The 23,398-nt window shown below is 36.9% G+C and overlaps 1 protein-coding gene across 1 annotated transcript in view; it reads left to right on the top strand.

The window, feature by feature from the left end:
- ADAMTS19 (ADAM metallopeptidase with thrombospondin type 1 motif 19) overlaps positions 1-23,398 on the top strand; it is a 150,432-nt gene that overhangs the window by 98,011 nt on the left and 29,023 nt on the right. The window contains exons 12-18 of the mRNA XM_086770465.1: positions 2,835-2,965; positions 4,571-4,740; positions 7,835-7,962; positions 9,903-10,023; positions 12,025-12,105; positions 21,875-22,032; positions 22,875-23,028. Coding sequence (XP_086626591.1) covers positions 2,835-2,965; positions 4,571-4,740; positions 7,835-7,962; positions 9,903-10,023; positions 12,025-12,105; positions 21,875-22,032; positions 22,875-23,028 — 943 coding nt within the window. The remainder of the gene's footprint in view (positions 1-2,834; positions 2,966-4,570; positions 4,741-7,834; positions 7,963-9,902; positions 10,024-12,024; positions 12,106-21,874; positions 22,033-22,874; positions 23,029-23,398) is intronic.

Raw genomic sequence — 23,398 nt, 5'->3', positions numbered from 1 at the left:
GTTAAGGAAACTAGCTGAATAGGTCTCTGTACTTGTTTAAAGTTCCTACTTACCTCAATTATCATAAAAATCATACATATGTCATTGTATTTATTATATGTTTTATATTGAATAATATAGATATGATTAAAAGTACATTTCCCTAAAAACGCTGAATAAAAAGTTAGTCAGAGCCACAGATGTTTTAAGGCTTAAGCTGTTTTAGTTCATTCAGATTTTGTGTCCTATTTGTGAATGGAATGCCAGTGTTGCATGTTTACTGTAAACCGAAAGCTTTCAAAGATACAAAGCTCTCAGCTATGATTTAAGATTTAGAAATAGTCTCATAGAAGGAATCAATACAGATTTGTGTTAAAACTTTTCAGGATAAGCTTTGTGAATAAATATTTATAGTGCCAGTGCATGTAAAAGAGTGATAAATGTCATTAAAAGCATACCATCAAAGAGCAATTAAATGGTCACCTGGAATCAGACTTACATTAAATATCTTTCCAGAGCTTTCCTGTTTCAGTTGTCTTTGTCATCTGTGTATATAACTGTAACCTCAAGTGGGTAACAGAGCAGGAGCATGCATATATCTTGGGATTTTTGTGATATTGTGCTAACAGCAGTCTCCCACAGGAGTGATTTGCTCTTTGAATCATATTACATTCACCAGGACTGTCATCACCCCGCTAAAAAAGTAAACAGATCAATTGAGTAAGATAAAATGTCCATATAATATCATTTTACATACTGAAGGTAAAACAGGCTTTATTCATTTTTGTGTCTCTAAAATAATACCATATGCTGTGGTCTTTTGATTCTGATAAATGTGTGTAGTTGATATTCTCTCTTAAGTCAACACGTGGAAAGTCAGGGACATGCGATGTTGCATGGTATGAGCCCATGATATGGACGAAGAAGGCAGCACCTCTTATTAAGAATACTCGGAATTTTTCATTGTGAAACCATAGCCGTCATGAACTGGGCATCCAGAATGCCTATGCATTTTGCATATTAATGTCTGACTTGAAAAAGATAATAATAGCAATTCATTGCAGAGGGCTCACTCTAATTTGTGGGAGCATTACGAAATGGTAGTGACATGGGTCCTGGGAAAGTCCAATGAGGAAGGAAACACCGTTCTCTTTATTGTAGAGCTTAGCTAGTAGGGAGTAAACAATTGGTAAAGGTAGGACAAAATACTGATTCTAATGAGAATGGCTCATTGAGCCTTGTTCCAGGCTACAGAGATACTTTATTTATGTCTAGCAGTAAAAAACTAAGCAGACATCACTGAAATATCTCAGAGGATTAGAAGGGATTTTTCTTCTTGTTTATTTTATTATCTGTCCAAGATAAGCTTCAGATTACACAAATCACTGTCTTTGTTTTGTTTTCCATATATTGCAGAGATGGAGTACTGTTGCCCCTCTTAGGATCTTACGAAGTGATATAAATGTCATTTGCAGAGCCTGTCCAACTTGATTGTTTTTTAAGTCAAGGATTTATAAGCATCTCTCAGACTCTACATAAGGCAGATGCTCTCCATAGAGAAAAATCTATTTTGCCCATTACATCTGAGAGAATATCTTTAAATAAAGATGAGCATTTTTGGTCTGAAATATCCAAGAGCATTACAAAATTTGTAGTTTCTGATTGCAAATCAAATAGAATGATGGAGCCATCCTCTGTGAAGGCTTTTCAAAGTATAATTATGCCATCATTTTAGGGCCACAATTTAAGAGAGAAAATTAACATGAGCTGATCAGTGAAGACCAGTTTGAAACTGCAAGTGAAGTTTAAGATCACCAGTCAAGGATTTAGCACAGACACTGCAAGTAACAGAAGTGTATTCTGCAAGTGACAAAGGCCTTTACTGACTGCATTAGTGACTTGTTTTGCTCAAAGTATGAGACTTCTTCATGAACTTTATCCATTGATAACAGTAATTCACTAATAATTCAGAGTGCAGAGAGAAATGGGTTAAATTACTGATGTTGATGATATTAGTGTTCATTGTCTACTTGCAGCCTTATTGCTTTGCAATTGCTGAAATTTCATAATACATGGGACAGATATTCAGCTGGTATAAGTTGATAAAGTACTAGTTATTATTATTTATACCAGATATGGACATAGGTTACAGAGAATAACAATAGTGAATGGATAGTTTTTGAGTGAGAAATTGCAATTGCAATTATTTAGGTTGTTATTATTTAAATAAATGCCAGAAATTCTCTTGGCTTTCTCAACACTAGCTTACTGGGGCTTCCATTCTCTCTTTGAATAGAAGTTGTGAATAAAATCTTATTTTCTCTATTATTTGTTATATATGTCCTTCTATTGAAATTAGCACTGGATAATCAAGGACAATGCACTTCCTGCTAGTTACGTGGGAACTGTAACAGTAACCAAACAAGTCCTGAGTACAGCCCTGAACACTGTGCTGTGATCATCCATACAGCTGGAGGATGATGTCTGCTGTGATTTTGGGCTGGACCCAAAAGCGCTTTCCTAGGCAGTGCCCAGGCTCAAATGAAGGAGACAGGATTGTCTGGGGACTATTTCCAGCAGGCCATTCCAGGAGGCATCCTTTATTGGTAATGAATGTACTTGAACTTGTGGACAAGAGTTGCACCTTCTCCTTGGCCACTTGGCCAGAGAAATGTCTGTTGTATTTACGAGGATAGGAAAAAAAGCTATGTGGAACAGGAAAAAATATATCTCACTCATATGAAAACTATGCGTTCAACTAAATGTTTATATTGTGCATCCCATGTGTGTGTGGAGTAGTGAATTTTTTTGCATATGCCTTGATTTGTTTATCTAAGAGATGAATTTTCACCTAGTGGTGTAAGGCTGGAGAGTGTATCAATCGGACCTCTTTTGTGGAGCATATGGAGGGCGAGTGGAGCACATGGAGCACTTGTAGCCGTACTTGCAACACTGGAATCAGCAGTCGACAACGCAAATGCCCTGGGTAAAAACAATTTCAGGTTTCCATTACTGTTAATCAGAATTTCCGAACCGAGTTTAAATCTTATCAGTACAGAAATCCATTAAGATACAGTTGTCCTATACATAAGCAATTCATTTTTACAAATACTGAAAAACACTTAGGAGAATAGGTATTTCAGGGTTTTTTATTGCATGGCAGCATTCTTTTTCCTCTTTTCTGCTTCTGTCAAAAGCTTATATAATATTAGTGGAAGAATACAACTTTCTTTCTAAGCTTCACCTGAAGAAGCAACAGAAAATTAAATTAATAACTTTTGACTTGCAGAGTGTCAGTGTGTAATTCTAGTCTTTCAGTTTTTTGATGGAGAAAATTGACTCCTCTTTCATTTGGAGAGCCAAGGAATTGCAACTTTTACAAAGAGATTTTTCTACAAGTTTCACAGACATTTAGATAGAATATCTGGAAACAATATTTAGATTCTGTATCTTGTGAAGATTAAAACCTTATGCCATTGGGTATAAAGGGAGTTTTACCATTGTCTTGAGTGGAATCTGTTTCACCATTTCTCAGCGGTCAGCTAAAAGATGCTTTCCTTTTAATTACTCAGTGTGATATCTCTTTCATGGGTCATTTATACACCAAGAGAAAAAGAATAAATAGAGAAGTGAGAGCTGAGTAAAGCTGAGTAATGAAGACAAGTGTAGAGAAGACTGGACCAGACTAGGCTAGACCACAGTAGACTAGAGTAAGGAAGGGTGGGGTAGGGCAGGGCAGGGCAGGGCAGGACAGGGTGAAGTAGATGATTTAGGAAAAAAATAGAACAAAAGGGGCAAATGAAGAAAGGTGAAAGACAATATAACAGAATTGGGGCAAAAAAAGATGATGACAGGAAAGACAGAGGAATTAAAAAAGAGAAGTTTGCATAAAGAAATGTGAGGAAAACTTGTATATGGCTGTACAAAATCATGGCGTCTTAACAGAAGCCTTAGATATGCAGAATGTTTTCATATTTCCTGCCATCTAAATGCAACTTCCAGCTATATGCCTAAAAGCTATTTCTAGAATTTAGAGATGTCTTAATTTCATTTTCATTCAGTCATTTTTCCAGGCAAGATTCCAAATAATTAGCTCCAGTTTCTGCAGTTCTATTCTTTTGCATTTGTTCATTGGGACCTACAAGCACAACTGGAGCGATCAGAAAGAAACAAAGCATATTGTCTGAACTCTGCAACACCACACTTGTTAAAAAGAAGAGGTAGCAAATCTGCAGATGTTACTTCCTTTCAGTGGCACCTTTGGCTCTGTCCAGCTAGAGAAAAATCAACTAAACTATATCAAAACTGCAGTTGAGGTTCTCCTTACTAGTCCTAGTGCTTCTTTGAGACCAAGTGTAAATTATGGTTTAGTGTCCATGACTATTTATATGTAATGTAACCAGTACAAACAGAAAGCAAACATGTTTAGTTCTATGACTGATTTTTTTTTGTGGGTGATTTCTCAATCTTCCGTGTCAACAAAAAATCTGCTATTTAAATTGAACTTATGTATAGCATAAATAAACTGTACTTTAAGTTTGACAAAACATTACCAGCAATGAAGCATGATATTCATCCCATTCTTTTCTAGTTCAGGCCTTGAAGGAGAGTGTCATGGTCCTACGATGCAGTATAGAGTATGTGAAAATCCTTCTTGTCCTGCTGGCATGCCTGCCTTCAGAGACTGGCAGTGCCAGGCTTTCAGTGTTAGATCTTCGTATCAGAAGCACGTGCTCCAGTGGCAGGCTGTCATTGATGATGGTAAGTATAAACTACCTCTGATGTTCTTATCATCTGCTCTTATGGCTTATAGCTTTTTGGTGGTGTTGTTGATTAAGATAGATATGGTAAAAACTGAAGCAAGCAAACAAACCAACCCTAAATCCAAGATTTTTGGTAAGTCATTTTTATTTCATAGGCAATATTTGGTGGTATTTTCACACACCTTGGAATCTTTTGTCTTATATTCCTATTGAATTTGTCCTTCTTGATATATAATGACTACATTTGAACTGAAATTCATTATCAGTTTTGTCCTATTTAGACAGAAATGTAGTACGCAGTGACTCAGAAATACAGCTGTCCATACAAATGCCACATCATTACACATGCATATATCAGTTATACTTCTACCTACAAAGACAAGAAGACAATACAAATATTGTGAGCATCTATTTTTGAGAAAGGGGAAAGCACTTTTTGATTAATACTCGAGTATTTCATATACCAGTGCTTAATTCTGTCAGAAATCCATGTGTAATGGATACTGCAAACTTAGATATGATTTCCTTAAATCCTAACAGCTACTGCGTGTAAAGTCCTGGCACACTGCATACATGCTTCAGTGTAACAAACGTACTTAGATACCATATCATTAGAAGCATACTCAAGTAGGAGTATAGTAATGTTGAACTTTCAGTATCTGCAAAGATAATATGGCATAAAGTATCAGCGACTAGAAAACAAAACATTCTACCCAAGTTCTTGCTAGGAATGTGAACAGTAGCTGCCATTCCACTGAATTTTTTCTAAATTTTTATGATGTAGTTTATTTAATTAAAAAAAAAAAGAAAAGAACAACAGAAATACTTCAGTTATTAAAACAGTTAATTTGAGAAATTAACAAAATCATAGCAACTGGTGATAAAGAAGAGCCTGGAGTGACGTAGGACTACTGTAGGTATGTGTTACCACATTTTAAGTAGTTCATTATTGCCATTTATATTTAACTCTTGAAACAAATTATTAGAAACCATTAGAAAGCACAGATTTTAAGGGAAGATTTTGCTGAATTAAAAAAAAAATGTGAATTTATTGTCAAGAACTTATTTTAAGATATGCCTAGCTAAAAAGGGTTTGTTTTTTTTTTTCCTCTAAGCCTTTATTCAAGATGCCAAGGTGAAAACTTGTGAGACTGTTTTCATTAGGCTTGCATATTAGCTCATTTCATAGGCAGGAGCACTCCCTCCAAGCTATTTTATAGGTTCTTATCTAGTTAATTGAGTTTTGTTTGTTTTACTAAATTTCATTTTAGCACAGGAACACATATTTATATCCTAAGAGATCAAAAAGTTTCAGCCTGACTTTGAGTAGTTCAATCATCTGATAAAAAAATTTTGACACTCTCCTGTACCATGTCAAGGAGTATGGATGGTTACTTTTGTCTAACTTTGTTCTGGGACATCCTGTTGTCCTGAGATGTCTCTCGGGAGACGCAAAAGTGGACACTAGCTGAAGAGTTCCAGCATTACAGAAATACGTTGTTCCCAAATCATTAATTAATTGTACTCTTAGCCTTTAGTAGACACTAGTTGTGCACCATGTCCAGAATAGTTGCTGTAGTTCAATGAGGTCTCCTACAGCCTGTTGAAGCTGTCTAGTGTTGAATTACTGTCTCTTTGAATTCAGTGTCCTTAAAATAATGTTTAGGTTGTGAATCTTGTATTTCTTTAAAAAATGCCGTTACATACTTAAAGCTCCCAGGGAACTTCGGGATTGCTATTTAAGGAGTATAACAGGAATGCAGAGTGCATAAACTCAGGCAGAGACTCATGCTTCTCAGTTGGAGATGGCTTGTGTCTGACTGGCTTCACATGTTGGCAAAAGACACCACATCTGTTTGCATCAGTCCCCTAGAGATACCTAGAGGCTGTGTCAATTTTAGTAAATTAAATGTGCCCAGACCGCTCTCTAATGTGTAAGTCAGCTGGCACAGAACTCCTATGTCCATACTTTTGAGCTCTTTTGCAGTCTAGAAAGAATGGTGACATCCAGACCGCTTTTTTGGAAATAATCCTTTGCAGGTGGCAATTTCCAGTCTAGACTGATCTAGGGCTAGTTAGCACATGCAAAAAAATGTGGCATAGATTGTTTTACAGTTCAGCTGTATAGACAGTAGAATTCCAGTGCCCATGAGTGTTTCCTGGAACTGTTTAATTTACTAATAAAAACGCAGTCCAGGAATCTAGAAGTCAGTACGAAGTCAGAGTGGCGTAGATTGTGTCCAACTGAAATCAGTTTCAAGTTCACGATTGACTCTTTCAAAAATCTGCCACAGATTTAGGAAGAAGTTCTGAGTCAGTACGCTTCTGAATAAAAATATGAAAAAATTGTGTCATTTTGTACTCACTTGACCACTGAGAGGAGACTTATCTTATTTGGTATTATTTTGGCAGTAGTAAAGCAAACTTCATTATTTATAAATTATGACCATTAGGAATACATGGATACATAGGACATTGTTACTTTTAAATTCTCTTTCAAAATTAGAAATTATTTGTAGAATGTTTTACAAATGTAGTAGAAAGTTGTCTGCCCTTGGTAAAAATGTTAGAAAGAACATATTCAGGTTTTTGTCTTTTTTTTTTTTTTGTTAATTTAGACTTTGTAAATCCATATATTTTGCTTCCCAGGGTGTCTCAGTTACTTATTTTTTTTTCTCTTTAACCTGCATAGTTAGAAAATCTGGAAAGTGTTAAGTTTCTTTTTTAACCAATATTTATGATCTGCCAAAAATATAGGGGAATGAAAGTGTAGATTACAATAAAAATATTCTAGCAGCTGTAATGTGCATATTCTTAATTGTAACAATGAACATGACATGAGTACTATCTAGGCCAAGATTATAGCACTAGTATGCTCTAGCAGAAAAAAGAACTTGAGTTTTTCAAACAGCTGAGAAAAGGATCAAAATCTTTTTGTTTTCACTGTTTCTAAGATAACTTGTTATGCTAATGTAGATTCATACCACATAAATAAGAAATACCATTTTTTAAAGTAGTGTTGATAGTAATTCTGTATTTGTTAAGTGACCCTTTATCAATTTGTTGTTTTTTTCCATCAATTGCTACTACAGAAAAGCCATGTGCCTTAATTTGTTCACCGGCTGGAAAGGATCAACCTGTTCTTCTAACAGAAAAGGTGATGGATGGGACTTCTTGTGGCCAGCATGGGTTAGATGTCTGTGCAGATGGACGATGCCAGGTATGAACTCTTATTTCGAACCTGGATACGCAAGCATATGTATGCAAGCACATACATTTGTTATCCATATGTTTTCTCTGATAGCGTGTAGCAATATGCACAACCAAGACTGAGTGGCTCTTTTTGTATTATATTAAAATATTTTAAGCTAGTTGCAGTCAGTGTAACACAGTATGTGAAGCAGCTGAAGGGTTAGCTTGGGGAATGTCTATCTGTGATGATAAGGATGCTTGTAACAAACTGCTGCAGAGTGGAAAATGAGTATAACTGATTTTGTCTTCTAAGGGAAGCCTCAGCTTTCAACAGGTTGGAAAATTTTGCCATGAGGTGTACATACGTATATCTAATTCTGCCTTTTTCAACAGTACAAAAGTTTACATCTAAATAAAACAAGACTGAAGGAGCGGAATAACAGATAATTAAACCTAAGTGCTTACGCTATTAATGAACCTCAGAATTCATTGTTTCATAGAAGTTCTTGTGTCACTTTTATAGTGCCTTATATGGAAACTCTTCTATATAAAAAACCCACAGGGCAGTTTTTTTCTTTTGTCCTCTTCTCATTGTAAGCATTGAATTCAGTAGAAAACACAACCTTTAACACAGAAACAGCATTGCTCATCCTTTCTCAAGTAAGTGAGTGCATGCAATAAGAATGCTTTTAAACACTTTGCTGAATTGAGGCTTCTGTTCACCATGTAACAATCATAGGTTTAATCACAAAGATGATATATAGCCCATTTTTTCCTGAAAAAATGTCATATGTTTTATCATTCACTTTTCACAGCTGACTAATAAAGACCAAAAAAATCCTTAAACCAAACCCACCTGACTAAGACTAAATTGGCTTCTTGACACATCAAGCGTCAGAGAGATAAGTGCTAATCACATTTGAAAGTCTAATTTGTAAGGTCTTCTACATTTTACTCTGTTTTCTTAGACAACCCATTAGGGAGAACTTTGGGGACTACAGCTGTAGAGTTAGGTATGTGTATCTTATAGATATGTGCCATTTTGGATACACAGCTTTTTGAATGCTTATGCTGTAATCAGGATTTTGAAATCTGTATTGCTTTTTAGGTAGAAGAACTCTAATAAATTCTGTGCAGTAACAATCTTAATGTATTTGGAAATGAGTGACTCTTTGATAGACCATGGTTTCTGTTCTGAAAGGAATCCTTTATTTTCTCTTTAACCTAGCTTTTATCTTCATTATTTATCAAACAGTCTTGAAGTTTAATTGGTTTTATCAGATTCATTTATACAGTGTTACATAAGATTACCCCATGATGACTTCTCTAGACTTTAAAAGGCTTTTATTTCATATCAAGCCAGCATATGATATTAACTGTATTCCTGTCATCAAGTTACCACAGACATTTATTGATAGAAGTGTGTCTAACATACTAATGTGAAGACGCTTGAGTAAACAATTTGTTTTAAACTGAATGCTTTTTAGCCGAACAAATACAATTTATATTTACATATTCCAGATATGTTCATGTCCTGTTTGGAATAAGACATTAGGGAGACATTAGGCAGGACTTTACCATTGTGGGTGTGGTGAAGAATCTCCCATATTTTGAGTAGAAAGCTGTAGAGTTGCATGCATTGCAGTCACTGAGCAGGAGAGCCTGTGGGGTGTATCTTGCACAGTGGTCCCAGGACAAGGTGGGAACACGGTTGTGTTCCTCTTGAAGAGCAACTGCTAGAGTTAGCCAACCATATAGGAAGAGTGAATGCAACAATCTACATAAAAACATAGAAAAAAATTGTTATGGAAGGGATTTCGGCACAGGAACTAGTGCAGCCCTCATTCTGAGCAGGGCTAGATCATGTTGCTTAGGTTGTTTTGCAAAAGAGTGAGAGGGCCGCTACTAAAGGCAGCTTTCTAAAACACATGGCGTGTGTCTCAATAGCTTTATTGTATTCTCCCACAGAAATTTGGCTGTGATGGCATATTAGGATCTCTGGCTCGTGAAGATCATTGTGGTGTGTGCAATGGTAATGGAAAGTCATGCAAAGTTATTAAAGGTGATTTTAACCATACCAGGGGAGCAGGTAAGTCTGTTTATTTCAGATACTCAGGAAACCAGTAGCTGTTTGATTACTTTGAGCACTGGGAGCTTTAAAAAGCTATACTTCTTAAAATTATGCAGTTTCTCACTGCATAATCCACTATTTCTAGGATAAAAAGATATTTAAGAGAAAGCATGAGCATTTTTAAAATTAATTGTTGCAAAATTACTGCAAATTGTTTCAATTATAAAATTATGGAATTACCTAATTTATCTTCCATTAGGACACACATTATTTCATAGAAGAGCCTGATTCTTGAAAAATCTGTGAAATTTGTTTTAGTAAATAATGAACTGTAAATTCTTAAAATGTTTAGATTCATTTAGTGTTTTTCAAAATAAATACCCAAATTATGATCTGTAACCTAGAGTAGCATAATTAAATCAAGCTAAGCAATGGGAGAATGTAAAGCTGAATGTGTGAAGAAATGCTATATATTTTAATTATATTTTATACTAATAATAACATATCATAAAAAGCAAATAGATTTTCTGATGCAGAATGAACATGAAATTTTCAAGCACTGCTGTGATCTATTCTTTGAATGAGAATAATTGACCGGCATCAGTTGTTGACAGAGTAGAGGACTGAAATCCTGATAATGTGTGCCATACACCATGTATACCTTGTCTCCAAGAAGAGTATTTTCTTTGAAACAGTTTGACCAACTGTTTTCAGCATTTTTCTGCCCTTACATTTCCAGTAGTTTCTTGAGTAGAAAATGTGCAGAATCTCAAGACAGTAAGTAAATCATGTAAAAAAAATACTGTAATTAGAAGCAGACAGTATATGTTTGAAAAATCAAAGACTTTAATGCATTGCAGACTGAAGTATAGTACTTAAAAAAAATTTTAAAAGTTAGGCATAGTTAGGCCCTTTGTAAAGCTGAAGCAGTGATCAGCTGATCACTGAATAGCAGTGATCCCAAACCACAGATGAGTCTGGAGAACTACAAGATCAAAAACTACAAAGAAGGTGGCTGCTAATAGTAATTACAATATGTCAGCTCTCTTTTAAGTCTAATTTAAATACCCACACACTTTCAAGTTCATTCAGGGTTCTGTGTCAATCCACAACATTGTGGTATTGCCCTCTGAACAACTGTGTAAGTTATTTTCCTTCTCAAGAAACTGGACTGTCAGCAATACCTAGAAAGTGTTACTAGTTCTTAAGGAAATTAAAGATAAATAATACTGCTTTGCAGCAATTTAATTTTCATGTTTCAGGACTATTGAAGAAGTTGTAAATGCTTAGTGTTTTGTTATAGAACATTACATAGCTACACAGAACAAAAACTTGGTTTATTGTCCACTTTTTGAAGTTCACCCAGATAATCTAAAATATATTCTTATTTATTTATAACATTCCTTCTTGCACCATGTTTTTTAGCTGCATTGCCTTTTCACCCATTTTTACTTAAAGCAAATTGCTCAACAGCATGTATTAGTCCCACACTCTACGGAAGCAATTGTAATGTAAAGGAAATAATTAATGAGAGCCATTCATAACAAGGTTTGAATGTGTTACAGCAAGAAGGGGCAGATGAAGCACAAAATGTTAAAAAAAAGCCCCAAACCAAAAACCAAACAATGAGAGGAGATTTGGGTTTTAGTGCTCTATCATTTGTCTCTACACACTGAGTGAAATTGGAATTTTTGGTCTTCTGGTCATGGTAATGACATTAAACTACTTGGCCAGAGACAACTTCATCTGCTCTAGCCCCTATCTGCTTAGCCTCACTAGATCTTATTATGTTTTACTTTGCTAGTCTTTTAATTGTGTATCATGGTATATATATAACACATAATACAGATTTTCATAGCTTTTTTCAACATTTTGTAAGAACCTTCAAACTTTTGCTATATAAATCATAACTTGTTACATTTAAAAATAAAAATAGAGGAGAAGAAATGAAAAAAAACATACAAGACGTACTTTTCTACACTTCTATATTTAACTTGGGACATCTGGTCTTATGTCTAGGTTATGTGGAAGCTTTGGTGATACCTGCAGGAGCAAGAAGAATCAAAGTCGTGGAAGAAAAACCAGCTCACAGTTATTTAGGTAAATGTCATATATTTTAGTATTCATGTCCTGTTTTGGTCAGCAATGAAAAGTGCTAGCTAAACATGCTTTTGTGATTAAACAAAACTCTAAGCTTGTTTTTCATGCTTTAAAAAAAAAAGCATGAAAAATACTTCTAAAGAAATTTTGTAGAAATAACAAAATAAAAGAATGGTAATAGCATTACCAATAATTCTTCATATAAGTTTTATTTTGAATTTTTGTCTCATCTCATTTTGTTTGGAGAATGTTTCAAAGAATGTATTTAAATGATTTAAGAACAATTCTGCATACTTTAACATTTTCAATTTTTCATATGGAAAGTGCTAAAGAAAATACTTCACATTAAAACTGATGAAAAGAGTTTCTGCTGAAATATGGAATAATTTGTGCTCAGACAAGAAAAAAAACCACACTGACCAACATATAGCAAATTACCAATAAAGTTAAAAGTTCTAAAATTAGATTAAGAAAGCTGAAAAATATTTCTTTGCATTATTTTGAATTGTCTGAATGTTTAATGGATAAATTTAATCACAATGATTTATTATTTTTTAATTTTTCCATTTTTATGAAATTGTCTTTCATTGAAAAAAGAAGTTTTTCCCTTTAATGAGCTCTAAAGCTATTGTGTAGGAAAGTGTAATTTGTTACTATTATTGTTACAGGGTTTAAGTGAATATGTGAAATATCATAATTGGTGCTGTTCCATGCACTGCTTAAGTTTAAATTGAGAGAGACTTAGTATGAGAAACAGGACAACGGAATGAAAAATCCCCTGATTTTATCACTGTTCTTAGTTCTGCTCTTAAGTAATACTACATTTTTAGAAACTTTTTACCTGAGTGTTCTCAGTACTTCAGCTGAAAGAATGTTGAAGGTGGTGAATCTTAATTATGACAGCTTAAGTTATCAATGGGTGATTCTTGGTTTATCATGGGGTCTGCACCTGGCCTGTTAAGATACCACAGGAGATTCAGAGATCTGGATTATTGCATTGTTCACCAATGGGCCATCCAGATGAATATGTAAGAGTGTCAAATCAATAACTGAAGTTTCCATGATTTGTTTTCTGAATTTTCTAAGTTTTTTTTTCTCTCTTCGTCTACTGTATTAACAAATGTGGACAAAATAAATGCTTTTTTTTTATTTATGCAGAAATTTTTTTTTTTTTATTTATGCAGAAATAAATGAATGTTGGAATTGTATTTAGGGAAATTAATTCCTTTTTCATGAGAAGCAAACTGATTAATCCCTTACCTTTGAAAAGGCAAAAAGAATGTAATGCTTTTTATGCCTGTGAAATAACGTCAGTTATGCTGCCTTAGTTTTGAAAGGTGCTAATTAGCACATAATCAGGTCTTAATTGCTTGCCACTTTAATTTTAGTTTTCTTAATTCTTACTAATGTCAGTCTGAATGAGGATCAATCAGTATTTCACTGCGGTATTTTTTTGTTAAGCCTTCATGGGGAAGCAGGAACGGGTCCGCTACAGTATTTTAAATTAAAACCTGTGTTGTTGCAACTTTTTTCTTTTTTTACTAGCAGAAGGTATTTAAACTTTCTTCATTTATAGGAGATTTATTTGGAAAGCATAAAAACCTGAACTGAAAAGGAGTAACATTTTGAACAGGAACACTTTTGAATAGGAATAACATAATAAAAGTTTTAAGTTGAAGGCATAAGTCTTTCATCTTAGAAACAATATTCTTCAAAATACTGTGATTAAAAATATGAAATGTAGTACAGATTAAATTCTCTTGTATTTCTGATTTGTTTTCTACCTTATAGTTCTGTATACTTATTTTGTGTTGCCTAGTACTTTGCTGTCTGCATTTCTGTACTTAAAATGAGTCAATAAGGTCAACACTATTTCTGTTTTGCTAATTATCATAAACACATATTAGAATTTTTTTTTAATAATATTGCTTGTAATACAATTAATAATTGTATGATTAGAGATACAGCTGTAAACATAGTTTAATCCAGTGTACATTAAGAGCTGTGGCTTACCAAGTAGAAGCTTGTTTAAACAGAGAGAAGATTTGATCCCTGTTGAACAGCACAGGTCAAATACAGAGGCAGTCAAAGGGAAATGCCCTTCTCTGAATTTACTTGGTGGTCAGAAAGCAGAGTCACTATGATCTGAAAGCTGCAATGATGTTGCTAAAGTGATCGGTAAAACTACAGCCCACACCAGTAGCATCACTGGGTGATTGCGCTGTTGAAGCAAATCTTCAGAGGAATTCTTCCTGAACACCTCAGATATCCTCGTTATCTGAGGTGTATCAACATATACCAGAGTAACAGGAGCTCCGGCATCCTAGGAGAAAAGATCAGATATAACTTGCAACTGCATTTACTGAATTGATGGATCCATTGAGGTCTGTCCTGTCTCTTCTCTTCTGTGGGAATACAGGAGCAGTGATATATCCAAACATTAGGTATTCCTCCCTGCTGAAGTTATATGCGAAGATGCATAAGAGATCATGATTCTTCTTTCATCAGTAGAGTATTCAGGAATAGGAATTATTTGTAGCACTATAAAGGGAGTAAAAGTGTTTATTTAATTTGAGAATATTTCCTAAAGCATATACTTATTAATTTTGTAATTAGAATTAATTATTTTAAGAAATAATTTTGATAATTATTTTTAAAGAATAAACTAGTAATGATAACCTTGTCTGCTTATAACCATGTTGACATAAGACTTGGTTCGTTGTCAGTTACTTTAAAAAAATTATTGTAAGAACAGCTATAAAAAAGTTGTTTCAAGCATTATCTAGATTCCTGTGGTCTAAGATAATGCCTTTTCTGTTGCTGAATTTACCTTATATTTGTCAAATGTTAAAAAATTTAAAAAAAAAATTCTTAATGTAGAATACATGAGCCGACAGTGTACCCAGGTGGCCAAGAGGGCCAATGGCATCCTGGCCTGCATTAGAAATAGTGTGGCCAGCAGGAGCAGGGAGGTAATCATCCCCCTGTATTCGGCGCTGCTGAGGCCACACCTCAAGTATTGTGTTCAGTTTTGGGTCCCTCACTACAAGAAAGACATTGAAGCCCTGGAACGTGTCCAGAGAATGGCAACAAAGCTGGTGAGGGGTCTGGAGCACAAGACTTACGCGGAGCGGCTGAGAGAGTTGATATTGTTTAGTCTGGAGAAGAGGAGGCTCAGGGGAGATCTTATTGCACCCTATAGCTTCCTGAAGGCAGGTTGTGATGAGCAGAGGTTTGGCCTCTTCTCCCAGGCTCCCAGGAAATGGCCACAAGTTGTACCAGAGGAGGTTTAGATTGGATGTGAGGAAAAACTTTTTCTCCCAAAGAGTGGTCAGGCACTGGAATGGCCTACCCAGGGAGGTGGTGGAGTCGCCGTCCCTGGCAGTGTTCAAGAGGCGGCTTGATGAGAAGCTACAAGATATGGTTTAGTAGCTGTGGCAGCAATGGTAGTGGGAAGACAGCTGGACTAGATGATCTTATAGGTCCCATCCAACCATGTGATTCTATGATACAAAAAGGAAGATTATAGTATTTTTTTTTATAAGAGAATGCACTAGGCTTTGAGATTAGAGAGCTCATTCATGCTAAGGCACATGGAGCGCAAGGAGGTGGTTGGTGACAGCCAACATGGCTTCACCAAGGGCAGATCGTGCTTGACCAATTTGGTGGCCTTCTGTGACGGGGTGACGGCATCGGTGGACAAGGGACGAGCAACAGACATCATCTACCTGAACTTGTGCAAAGCTTTTGACACTGTCCCGCATGACATCCTTCTCTCTAAACTAGAGAGGTATGGGTTTGATGGACGGATCACTCAGTGGATAAGGAGTTGGCTGGATGGCCGCACTCAGAGAGTGGTTGTTAACGGCTCAATGTCCATGTGGAGACCGGTCACGAGTGGCGTCCCTCAGGGGTCCATGCTGGGCCTGGCCCTGTTCAACATCTTTGTCAGCGACATGGACAGTGGGATAGAGTGCACCCTCAGCAAGTTCGCCGATGACACCAAGTTGTGTGGTGCCGTCAACACGCTGGAAGGGAGGGATGCCATGCAGAGGGACCTTGACAGGCTGGAGAGGTGGGCCCGTGCCAACCTCATGAAGTTCAACAAGGCCAAGTGCAAGGTCTTGCACCTGGGTCATGGCCATCCAAGGCACAAATACAGGCTGGGCGGGGAATGGATTGAGAGCAGCCCTGAGGAGAAGGACTTGGGAGTGCTGGTGGATGAGAAGCTCAACATGAGCCGGCAATGCACCCTTGCAGCCCAGAAGGCCAACCGCATCCTGGGCTGCATCAAGAGGAGCGTGGCCAGCAGGTCAAGGGAGGTGATTCTCCCCCTCTACTTTGCCCTGGTGAGACCCCACCTGGAGTACTGTATCCAGTTCTGGAGTCCCCAACACAAGAAGGACATGGACCAGCTGGAGAAGGTCCAGAGGAGGGCCACAAAGATGATAAAAGGGCTGGAGCACCTCTCTTATAAGGACAGGCTGAGAGAGTTGGGGCTGTTCAGCCTGGAGAAGAGGAGGCTCCGGGGAGACCTGATAGCAGTCTTCCAGTACCTCAAGGGGGCCTACAAGAAAGATGGGGAGAGGCTGTTTAGTAGGGCCTGTTGCAATAAGACAAGGAGTAATGGTTTTAAAATAGAGGGGGGTAGATTTAGATTGGAAATTAGGAAAAAATTTTTTACAATGCGAGTTGTAGAACACTGGAACAGGTTGCCCAGAAAGGTGGTGGATGCCCCATCCCTGGAAACGTTCAAGGCCAGGCTGGATGAGGCAACCTGAGCAACCTGATCTAGTTGGGGATGTCCCTGCTCCTTGCAGGGGGGTTGGACTAGATGACCTTTGAAGGTCCCTTCCAACCCTAACCATTCTATGATTCTGTGATTCTATGATTCTAGACACTTGTATAAAATGAATGGCATGACAGATCCAGGCCCCATAATGAATTAGTAAGATCGGTTAATGGTATATAACTCTAACCCAGAAATTTTTCTGTGCTAATTGGAAATGGGAGATATTATTTGTTTTCAGATGAACTAAAGTAGTGGATTATCTGTAACATTATTCTCAAACATGTGATCAAGCTGCTTCAGGGATATAGGTCGTTCGAACCTGCAGTTTAACACTGCATGACGTTGTAATTACCAAATCTCTTACAGGTATCAAGTCCATAGGTGAGCTGTGTTCTTGTCTTGTTTCCTTTATGAAATATGTTTCCTAGTTAAAAAACATGTTGGACCACATTTTGGGGGAAGAGGTTGTAGGAAAGCAGATGGGATCTGACAAACAATACAAAATTTTGAAGTTCTCATTTCTGACAATGCTAATAGTTTGAAAATGCCTTTGACCAAATCCTTCGACTGTTTCATTTCTAATTTCAAGAGAAGCCAGCTGAGGACCTGGTTCCATAGCAGAGACCAGAGTTGACTGAGACTAAACATGTTTTTCTTTCATATATAGAGGGCCATAGAAGATGGTTAATAAGTAACACCTTCTGAAACCATTTTACATCAAGATGAAACAAATGCCCTCTATATAAAAAAAAAAAAAAAGGTTGACTTCACAGACCTGTCTTTGAAAAACAGCCGTAAACAGATTGAGAGCTCATGGGTGGAAATTAGGGGCCAAGCCAACAAAGAAGACTTCATGATTGGTGTTTACCAATGTTGGCTGCCCAACCGAGGGGAGCCTGTTGGTGAAGTGTTCTTACTTCAGCTACAGGAGTCATCACTCTTGCAGCCTCTGATCCTGCTTGAGGAGTTCAATAACCTTACATCTGGTGGAAAAAAACTGCACAGCAAACTGTAAGCAGTCCTAGAGACTCTGGCAGTGCACTGAGGATAATTTCTTAATCCAAATGATAGATAGCCCAACCAGAGAAACAGCGTTCCTGGACCTTGGTGGTTGCTTATCAACACAGATGAACTATTTAGAGAGGTCAAGATTGTGCAGCCTGGGCTGCACTAATGATGCCCTGGTGGAACTGATGATATTGAGGGTTATGGGCCATGTGAAGTCAGGACTCTGAATGTTAGGAGAGCCAAGTTTCAGTTGTTTAAGGTATTAGTGGATGGGACTCTTTGAGAAATTGCCCTCAGAGATTAAGGAGCAGAACACAACTGGAAGCTCTTTAAGGACATTTTTCCTAGATTGCAAGAGCTCTTGATTCCCCTACATAAGAAATCAGGCAAGGAAGGCAGGAGACCAGCGTGGCTGAGTAAGGACCTGCTGGTCAAACTAAATGTAAGAAGGAAATGCATAGGTGGTGGAACCAGGGACATCTATCCTGGAAGAATATAGGGACACTGCTAAGATGTGTAAGGATGGGATCAGGAAAGCTAGGGCACAGTGGGAGCTGAATTTGTCAAGGAATGCAAAGAATAATATGGTCTTCTACTGGAATGTTAGTCAGAAAAGAAAGATTAAAGAAAATATACACACACACACACAAACACCCTGATAAATAAGACAGGAGAACTAATGACAGTAAACATGGAAAAGACTGAGGTACTCAACAGGTTTTTTTTGCTACAGTTTCAATGGTAAACACTCTTCCCACATCTCTGAAGTCCCTGAAGGTGAAGGGATGGCTTGGTGGAATGAAGTCCCTCCCATCAAAGATCAGATTCGAGACCACTTCAGGAACCTGAACATACACAAGTATACGGGACTTGATCAGATGCATTCAAGGGTCCTGAGGGAAGAGGGTGATAGAGTTGCCAAGCCACTCTCAAGCCTATTTGAAAGGTCATGGTAGATAGATGAAGTCCTCAGTGACTGGAGAAAAGGCAATATTGTACCATTGTTTAAAAGGGTAATAAGGAGAACACTGGGAATTACTGACTAGTCATCCTTACGTCAATTTAAATTTTTAAAAAGTTACTCAAATCTCAAGTCTTAATGTTCTTAAGATAGTTTGAAGGAAACACGTGATAACCTGAGTTGAAGTGAAACACTGACCTCTTTGACAAAAGATATCAGTGAAGGTACTCCCATTTAGAATTGAGTTACAGCTATTTTTTGTATTTGACAATTTTCTTGAGAAAAATAAAAGTCAGTCAAAATGGCATTATCATCATAAAATGGTTTTTGTTGGAAGAGGCCTTGAAGATCATCTAGTTCCAACCACCCTGCCATGGGCAGGGACATCTTCCACTAGACCAGGTCGCTCAGAGCTCCAGCCAATCTGGCCCTGAATACTTTCAGGGATGGGGATCCAGAACTTCTCCGGTAACCTGTTTCAGTGCCCCACCACCCTCACAGTAAAGAATTTCTTCCTTGTATGTAGTCTAAATCTACCCTCTTCCAGTTTAAAGCCACTACCCCTTGTCCTATCACTATATGCCCTTTTCAAAGGTCCCTCCTGAGTTTTCTTACAAGCCCCCTTTAGGTACTCGAAGGCCACTCTAAGGTCTCCCTGGAGTCTCCTCTTCTCCAGGCTGAACAGCCCCAACTCTCTCAGCCTGTCCTCATAGGAGAGGTGCTCCAGCCCTCTGATAATTAAATCACTAAATTTTGCACAGAGCAAAAGGCAAAATTCATAATTCACAATTCTTAACCTCTCTGTAAAGTGTGGCAATTTCAACTTAAGCAAAAATTTCAAAGCTAATACAGTGGTGTCGTATTTTACAGTTTTGCATAGAAAGCAATAAGACCAGGACAGACCATGGCACAGTTGCTCCCTATTGAGCACCGGGAGATGCAATAGCTGAGCCATGTAATGTTGCATCTCTGTAGTTGTGTAGCCTCTCACACCTCATTAAAATTGGAAGGGCATATATCCCTGGTACAGTAATTAAAAATACATTGCACTTAACACCATCACTTAATTGTCATTGTGATTGTGGCTATTTTGTGCTCTGCAGAGGCACACTTGTAATTGGCTCCCTTGTTTTAGCACCGAAATTTGGGTCTTGGTTACAGCTGCAGTAGATATTCCCAGCCTACGTTTTCTTTGTTTATCTTTTTAGTAGTAGTAGATGTATTGCTCAATTTGCTTTATAGCAAAAATATGAGAGAGGATACACTTTATAGCAAATATATGAGAGAGGATATACTTGTGTGCTGAATTTTCTTCCTGTATTGCATTACTTTGTACCGAAATTCCTCCTTTATCGAAAACTAAACAGAGTGGGAGTACATTTGTGGTGTGGAATAAAACTCAGTGAAGTTGCTTATCTTATAGATGGTGACAGGGTCAGGAACAGAAACTGTACTGCCTGATTCTCAGCCTATATTTTATGCTTTAGGATACCCTTTATTAATTTGTCTAACCTTAGTGGCTCAAGTGAGGAATGTGAAAGCAGAAAATGCAAGATCTAGCATATTTCTGTATTCTGGAGCTAGGATTCCCATCCTCTGCACATGACTGCACGCTGTGGCCCACACAATCATTTTAAAGACAAGACAATATGATGCAAGATCTGCTGCTCTCCAGGGATAGGATGCTGCTCCATCTGAACAGCATGACCCGACTGGACCTCAGAACTTTGGAGTACACTTGTTTTGTTTCTCTGCTGGGAAGAGGATTGGCTCCTACAGTGTAAACACTAAATAGAAATTAATTATCATTAACAATAGAATGTTTAAACCTAAAACATCAAATTTTAAGTTCTGTAAAATCACTGGTTATTTTTAGTACTGGGCTGTTCTACAGCATTAATGGATTTTATAGCCTTAATATTTATTACAGTGCTGCAGTGGTACACATCAATGATGTCTTACACAATTGTATTTCTGCCAGTCTGTAGACCTGTGCCATTGTTTCCCATAGAAACAAAACATAACAGTATAAATATGAATAGGAGAGAAGATGATTACAGGAGTGACTCACATTAAGTTACAATTTTTAAAAAGACATTTTGGACAAGGCTTAAACTGTTTAGGTTCTCTTACAAAAGTCTGATGCCAAACATGCAATTTCAATGAAAAGGAATGTATAAAACTTCTTGTCCGGAAGGTGACTTCAAGTGTATTCTACTTCACATGAACAAAATAAAATGATCTGAACAAAATAAAATAAAATAAAGTAAGATAAAATAAAAATACAAGTCCTCTACAGAAGAATCTATTGAGTTTACTATAGAAAATCAATGTAAAAGCCTGATTTCTCAATGTGTGAAATATATCTTATCTGACTTGATGATGCTTTTGAATATAAATTAGGCCAACAAGGGGAATGTTACAGCCAAAAAGAACAAGCTTCTCCAGTTTGTTAGAAGCATCACATTATGTGGTGAAAGTGTATAAAAGACGTGTTTAGGCAGGAAGATAGTATCGTCACATTCTAAGGTGGAGAAAAAGGCAAATGTACTTATTAGAGGGGAAAGAATTCCAAACTAGATTTTTTTTTTGACGTTTTAGCCTAATTCCACAGATCTTGAAGAGTGTCTTGTGAAAATGTTGTTTCCCATGCCTTTATGGTTTATAGAAATGGCCAGTCTTGGAATAAAGAATGGTTACCTTTGCCTTAAATTAATTCAGTGATTGAATTATGCTAGAGCTTATCAGTCTCTTCAGGCATTAAAACACTGATGTTAACTTCAGGTAATGTTAAATACACATGGTTTTGCCAGGCATACTTTCCAGAAAGTGTTTCTGAAGCATGTTCCAATTGAAGTTCATGTATAGTAGCATCCATAAATATCTTTGCAAACAGAGTTAGGTGATTTCATCTTCTTGTTAAATTATCCAAACATGAAGTGAAAGGAGGCACAAATCACTACTGAACGGGCACCTTTTATGTTGTTCTTTTTTCATGTATTTTGCAGCCCTTCGAGATGCTGGAAAACAGTCAATCAATAGTGACTGGAAGATAGAGCATTCAGGAACATTCAATATTGCTGGGACCACCGTCCATTATGTTCGGAGAGGTCTCTGGGAGAAAATATCAGCCAAAGGTCCCACAACATCACCATTGCATTTACTGGTAAGACAATATGGATTGGAGTTTTTTACCTAATTCCTATCATTTAGCATGGTAACCAATATTTTTTTTTTCTCAGGCTCCTCAAGATAATGAGATCTATGTAAGATACACCTACTTTTATACATATAAACACCTGCTTTTATATATATATCTGACAGCCCATTTCTAAAAAAATGCATTTAACTCCAAGAATAATCTTTTCATTGTTGAGGTAGAATAGAAGGTATTAGCATTCCTACAGATGTCATAAAAATCTGATATGTTGCTTAAGGAGAGAGATTCAAATTAATATAAAATGGTTTTATCCTGGTGGATGGTGGACTATAGCACAGCATCGGCATTTCAGGATTGCAGTCTCCAAGTTCTCCATGAAGATGTAGAGTTTTGATGCATTTCAGTGTAGGGAAGTAAAAGTTGAGAGCCGTCAGAAAGGAAGAGGGAGGGATGATGAGGAAGTACTTCACAATTAAAAATCCTTCAAGTGCAAGAAATTGTCTGATATATGTAAAATAGTTTTAAATTTGATGCATCTAGGAAAGACCTCCTCTGTGTAAGAGCATTGAAATCACAGGACATAACTGTCCTCCAGATTTCTAGTGAATTTTGCTTATTTCACATGGACAGCTTTTTGAATTTTATGTTAGGTAAAATAATTTTTCCTATTGCCTTGATTTGGATAGTCTCATTTATTTCCTTTACGAAATCCATCAGGAGGGTTGGAAGGCTATAGAGCATTAAGTTATTCAGTTGTGCTTTTCCAGATTATCTCCTCACAGTTTGGAGTTTGTCTTCCACAGTGTCTGTGTACATATAGGTAGGTTTTCCTTCTCTGTATCTTGCAGGTGCTGCTCTTCCATGACCAGAGCTATGGTCTACACTATGAGTATACAATCCCACTGGATCCTCTTCCTGAGAATCAGAGCTCTAAAGTAGCGGAGCCTCTTTTCATGTGGACTCATTCTGGCTGGGAGGACTGTGATGCTGTATGTGGAGGAGGTAAAATAAAAGAAAAATGTACAAACACACACATATTAAAAATGTATATGTATATACAATATGCATGTATATACACAATACATATATGGGAGTGTATACAATATGCAAATATATGTACATACACTATGTGTGTATATGTATATATCTCCATTAAAACACATGGTGTATTAATATTTAAGACTCTGATGGTCAGTGTTGTATATTTAATAGTAATATCCTCATTGCGGCTTGTATGATTCCATACGATGGTGGATATACTTCAGTCTCATGCTTCCGGATTATATTAATAGAATAGTGATAACTCCAGGAAAAGTTTCAAGCTAAATAAAGTAAATAGAAAAACATGGTAGTGAAGGAACAAAATCCAGAT

This window comes from Chlamydotis macqueenii, chromosome Z (assembly GCF_036417535.1).
Source record: "Chlamydotis macqueenii isolate bChlMac1 chromosome Z, bChlMac1.mat, whole genome shotgun sequence".
Lineage (NCBI taxonomy): Eukaryota > Metazoa > Chordata > Aves > Otidiformes > Otididae > Chlamydotis > Chlamydotis macqueenii.
The sequence above is the reverse complement of the archived record's forward strand: the minus strand, read 5'-3'. Positions and strand labels throughout refer to the sequence as shown.